This window comes from Cibotium barometz, chromosome 59, assembly GCF_041138505.1.
Source record: "Cibotium barometz isolate CiBa-2024 chromosome 59, ASM4113850v1, whole genome shotgun sequence".
Lineage (NCBI taxonomy): Eukaryota > Viridiplantae > Streptophyta > Polypodiopsida > Cyatheales > Cibotiaceae > Cibotium > Cibotium barometz.
Genome location: NC_141104.1, coordinates 38,432,880 through 38,438,888, shown reverse-complemented (window position 1 = coordinate 38,438,888; position 6,009 = coordinate 38,432,880). Strand labels below are relative to the sequence as shown.

The following is a 6,009-nucleotide window of genomic DNA, read 5'->3' as shown; positions in this document are numbered from 1 at the left end:
CAGAGATGGGTGAGAGCCAACTTTATATTCAATACCCATTAAAATAGCATTGCCACTTTCGTATCCTTTAAAGGCCAAATCGTTAAAATAGCGTTGAATTAAATGAATTCAAGGAATGCTGTATACGTATTGATTAAATGAATTCCAAGGAATGCATATGCTTATTGAGCACTAATTAATGAATATTGATTAAATGAATTCTGAGGAATGCATATGCTTATTGGAGAGGGGGGGGGGGTAGAGAGAGATACTTTGCGCGCGCGCATGTGTGTGTGTGTGTGTGTGTGTGTGAGAGAGAGAGAGAGAGAGAGAGAGAGAGAGAGAGAGAGAGAGAGAGAGAGAGGGAGAAGGTATAGGTGTGTGTGTGTGTGTGTGTGTGGAGAGAGAGAGAGAGAGAGAGAGAGAGAGAGAGAGGGAGAGATAGAAAATGTGTATGTGTGTGTGTTAAGAGAGAGGGAGAGAGAATGTGGGTGTATGTGTGTGGAGAGAGAGATGATTTGAAGTAGCAATTATTTTTTGAAAAAAAGGTATGTTTTTTAAAAAAAGTGTCACGTTATGATTGGCCATCCAACGTGGTAGTTTTTTTGTCAATGTGTGTGTGTGTGTGAGAGAGAGAGAGAGAGAGAGATGTGAGTGTGTGCGCGAAGGGAGAGCGATTATGTGTGTGTGCGTGTGTGTTTAGAGAGATAGAATGTGTGTATGTGGGTGTGGGTGGGTAAGGTTGTGTGTGTGTGTGTGTGTGTGTGTGGTGAGAGAGAGAGAGAGAGAGAGAGAGAGAGAATGTGTGAGTGTGTGCGCGAAGGTAGAGCGATTATGTGTGTGTGCGTGTGTGTTTAGAGAGATAGAATGTGTGTGTGTGTGGGTGTGTGTGTGGGTGGGTTAAGGTTGTGTGTGTGTGTGTGTGTGAGAGAGAGAGAGAGAGAGAGAGAGAGAGAATGTGTGTTTAGAGAAGAATATGTGTATGTGAGAGAGAGAAGGGGTTTAGATTGTGTGTTTGGGTGTGTGTGTGTGGGTGGGTTTAGGAGGTGTGTGTGTGTGTTTTTATTTTCTCTCTTTTTTAAATGTGTATGTGGTGAGAGAGAGAGAGAGAAGAAGAAGAAGAAGAAGCTCTTTTAACGTTGTAGGAACAATCCCAAGAGACCAAATAACGTCGTAGGAACAATCCCGAGAGAGAGAGAGAGAGAGAGAGAGAGAGAGAGAGAGAGAGAGAGAGAGAGAGAGAGAGAGAGATGATGTGCAAGAGAGAGGGAGTGAGACATTTGTATGTGTGTCATGCGGATCCATACTACGAGAGAGAGAGAAAGAGTGAGAGAAATGGCCGTGTATGATATATAATGTGAGAGAGACGTGTTCAAGTTGAAGCCTCTTTGAAAGAAGTTCGTTGGTATAGCCCCCACAAAGAGAGACTAATTATTAAATGGTTTTGTTTAGTATAGAGATGAATTTAAACCTAAGAGACTAAGTTTATGAAGCTATGATGGCTTGAATATATCTATACTATATATCAAAAAGACTGAAGTCTCTTTTGACACATCTCATCAAAGAATGCAAAGTGCGCCAGGGGGGTGGATACAGAGCGGGGGGAGAGAGAGAGAGAGGAGGGAAGGCTAGAGAGAGAGAGAGAGAGAGAGAGAGAGAGGAGAGAGAGAGAGAGAGAGAGAGAGAGAGAGAGAGAGAGAGAGAGAGAGTGGTGTCAACCTCATCAGAGATGGGTGAGAGCCGATTTTATATTCAATACCCATTAAAATAGCATTGCCACTTTCGTATCCTTTAAAGGCCAAATTGTTAAAATAGCGTCGAATTAAATGAATTCAAGGAATGCTATATACGTATTGATTAAATGAACTCTAAGGAATGCATATGCTTATTGAGCACTAATTACTGAATATATACGATGCCTGAATATACTTTATTCAATATCCATTAAATAGCATCGCCACTGTCATATCCTTTAAATGCCAAATCATTAAAATAGCATCGGATTAAATGAATTCAAGGAACCATATACTTATTGATTAAATGAATTCTAAGGAATGCATATACTTATTGAGCACTAACTAATGGATATATACGATGGCATGTATATATTCAATACCCATTAAAATAGCATCGTCACTTTCATATCCTTTAAAGGCCAAATCATTAAAATAGCATTGAACTAAATGAATTCTAAGGTATGAATATACTTGTTGATTTTTTCCCTCATTTTTAAACTATATGTTATTTCTTCCTTAGAATAAATGCCAAGAGGCCAACAAGGTTCAAACATGCAACGTCATACTAGGTTTACCAAACACCCTATGGAGTTGAGCTAATTCTTATTAGAAAATTTGCAAAGGTAATACATGTTTTTTTAGTTGGTTCACACAAAATTGAGGTGGGTTGTCTTTTATCTATGTGGTTTTCTTACTTGATCACTCGAGAGGAGGTGGGGATGCCAAAAGGGGGGGGCGGGGGGTTCACGGGTGGTTTCTCTAGTTTTCTAACTTGAGCACTGAAGAAAGTTGTTCACGTGATAGCAACCAAGTGGTTCTAAACCCGGACAACCATGAATTGGTTGTCCATTTTACAAACCAAGTTGAAGTTGAATTTTACTCTCTTTTTTTTTGTCTTGCGAGGGATATTTTTATTTTTTATTTTTATCTTAGTGCTGAAACGGATAGACCGCACGCCTAATGGGATGTGGGAGGAGGGGGCGGGTTTGAACCAAGCCCTCGCAGTGTAGGGCAAGAGCCCTTAACCGCTGGGCTACCTCATGTGGTAGCAAGCATTTCTAATGCAAAAAATGTTAGTATTTATTGATTTTTTTGCTATCTTATGTGAGCAGGATCTCAACAGTGAATCCCTTCTAATTACTAAATAGAGGGGAGCATGTGAACAAATTCGGAGTTGTAGTCTCATGGAAACATGCCCTAAAAATAATGGAAGAAGGAAAAAAAACAAAATGTATTCTTACAAAAATGAGTTGCTTGAAAATGATTGCAGTCGAATATAAAATCACGATCCACAAATTTCGAATATAAAAATCACCAAATATGAAATGAAAGCCGGGGGCCGCCGGCGAGGCTCTCGCGGGCTTTTCCCACGTGCCACCTGCGGCCACTTTCTCGTGGCTCTCCCACGAGGAGGCGGGTTGCGTGCCCTTCCGTTGCTTTCGCGCGTGTTAATCAGTGAGCCAGCGTGCCGTCCTCATAGCTTGCTCGATTCTAAGCCTCGCTTCTCGAAGCACAGATCCCCGGCGTTAATGTGTGGCCCCGTTTAAGTAGCTGCAACTCACGCAAGAGCTGTGTTCTATGGCAGGTCTGCACGCCTAGACTGTCGTCGTGCTGTTCTCTGTTAGAAAGAGACACGTAGCCTCAGGTGACAGGTCGGTGACTCGGTGTGTGGAAGAATAGTTTAGATGCACTCATGGAGGTCAAAGCTGAGAACGAGGTCCTGGCACAAAGCACCCCCGAGTCAGTGCCCGAACTGTAGGCCAGCAGGACTGTAGAAATTATTCCAGCAGCACTGTAGAAATTATTGAGCTTCACATACTGTGCTAGCCCCGTCTTCCTGCACTACTTAAGCAGAGTGTGGTGCAGGCAAATTACAATGCCCATCAGCTCTGTTTCAGCCATGTGGGCGGCTTGCGCCATAGCGTTCCTGTCTGCCATGGTGATGAAGATGGCCAATGCAGACCCCATCCTTGCCCCAGAGCTCAAATATTGCCATCTTCCACTCTTGCTCCCTGATGAAGAGATACCCTTTGATTGCTGTGCTCCCAATTGGGACCGGCCAGCCATTGATTTCCAGCTCAATGAGAGCGCCCAATACAATCTCAAGGTGAGATTGCCTGCACACTCTCTTGATGATGACTATGCTGCCAAGATAGACAAGGCCTATGGTCTCATGAAGGCCCTGCCCGATGAAGACCCCCGCTCGTTCAAGCAGCAGGCCAACATCCATTGTGCCTACTGCAGTGCTGCCTATCAGATGGGGAACTCCACAACCCCCCTCCAGGTCCATGCCTCCTGGCTCTTCTTCTCCTTCCACAGATGGTACCTCTACTTCCATGAGCGCATCCTCGCCAGCCTGCTCGGCGACGACACCTTCGCCGTGCCCTTCTGGAACTATGACCACCCTGATGGCATGACCATACCCTCTGCATACATGACATACCCCAACTTGACAGATGAGTACAGAGAGCCCTCCCATCTCCCCCCTTCCGTTGTCATGGTTGATTTCTACTACATGAACGCCTCCATCCGTACTGCTGATGAGCAGATTGCTGCCAATTTAGCCACCGTCTACCGCATGGTGGTGAGTGGAGCCACCACCCAGTACAGCTTCTTTGGACAGCCCTATAGAAAAGATGATGCCCCTGAGCCTGGCTTTGGAACCATGGAGACCATGCCTCACAACAGTGTCCATGGATGGACTGGTGATCAGAAGCAAATAGGGAGCAAGGACATGGGCACCCTGTATGCAGCTGGGAGAGATCCTGTCTTCTACACCCATCATGCCAACTTAGACAGGCTGTGGGAAGTGTGGAAAAGCCTTGGTAACGATGACATCGACGACTCTGATTATCTGAACTCGGAGTTCATCTTCTACAATGAGAATGCTGAGCTGGTAAAGGTGAAGGTGAAGGACTCTTTTGATCCTGTGAAGCTGGGCTACACGTATGCCACTGTGGAGAATAAGTGGCTAAATCTAACCATCACAAGGTTGAGTGATGGCGTTGCGAGCCTGTCAGACAGTGAGAGGGTCTGTGTGTTGGGGGAGGAGCTAACAGAACCATGCTCAGTGGTGGTGAGTAGGGACAAGGTAGGTGCAGTGGAAGGTGAAGAGATGCTGGTGATAGATGGGATAGAGGGGGTTCTGGATAGCCCTGCCCACTTTGAAGCCTATGTGAACTTGCCTCAAGCAAGCTTGGACACCATGATCAATTGCACTGAGTATGCAGGGAGGTTCTCCACTCTGCCACAACTGGTAATCACAAACATGACAGGCAACTATCTGAACACATCGGCGCGATTCGCCATCGGCAGCAACATTGAAAAGCTTGGCCTCAGTCAAGAGGAGAGCCTTGTGGTGACTGTGGTACCCAGGGTGCAATCCCCCTACAACCCTGTCAGCATATCCAGCATCAAGCTTCATTATGAGACCAAAGGGCTTTCCCGGAGCCGGTTGGATATCTTGAAACAACCCATCTCTTCTGATGAGAAGAATCTCCCCTACACTCTCAAGGTGTAGCAATAAGCAAGAACTGTGTCTTTTGAGGAGCACTCACATGTACCTTCTGCCTATCATCAGTTCTAATGGTGCAACTGCATATAATCAGTTTAGGAGCCTAGTTATAGAGAGCTCTCATTCAAAATTCTCTTACCATATGATACACCTTCTTGAGAGTCTTCGCCTGCTTTGCTCTTTACCGTCGTGTGTGAAAAAATGAAAAATCCGGGCTTAGTATATATTTTGTATCTCTGAAATTCACTGTCATCTGGGGTTCATTAGTGATTGTGCTAATTTTTTAGGTTACCTAGACCAGTGGTTACAGACAAAACATTTTTGTGAAGCTTGAGCCTTGCACCTTTGTGGGTTTTTTGTCTTGAATTTGCAGATATTTGTACTAAAATGTGGGCTTTTGTCTTCTCATCTCTCAGACATTTGAACTTAAATGTAGCTTAACTGCCTTGACTGTTCTGGTTTTTCAATAATATGAAATTAAGTTTACAAGTTTTTAAGTAAAATAAAAAAAAGATTTTAAGTAAAATAAAAAAAAAAGAAAGATTTAAATTTAAAAGTTGTGTAGTTTGCACGGATTATAAAGATTGCACCTTGTGAAATTTGTGGATTTGAATTTACAGACGTTTGACCTTAATTGCAGCTTATCCAGTGTTTACGCAAACAGTGACAATGAAATTGGAAATATTAAGAGTAAACTTGTAAAATATAAATTTGCAATTTTTTTAAAATGACATAATTTCAGGGCTCAAGTGAATCTCGTACAAGAATAGGTAAGTTCCA

General features: G+C 43.7%; 1 protein-coding gene across 1 annotated transcript; it reads left to right on the top strand.

Annotated features, from left to right (window-relative positions):
* Positions 1 to 3,476: 3,476 nt before the first annotated feature.
* LOC147605780 (polyphenol oxidase I, chloroplastic-like) lies at positions 3,477 to 5,633 on the top strand. Its single transcript, XM_086793070.1, has one exon. The coding sequence runs from the start codon at positions 3,592 to 3,594 to the stop codon at positions 5,233 to 5,235; it is 1,644 nt and encodes a 547-aa protein (XP_086649196.1). The 5' UTR covers positions 3,477 to 3,591; the 3' UTR covers positions 5,236 to 5,633.
* Positions 5,634 to 6,009: the final 376 nt, after the last annotated feature.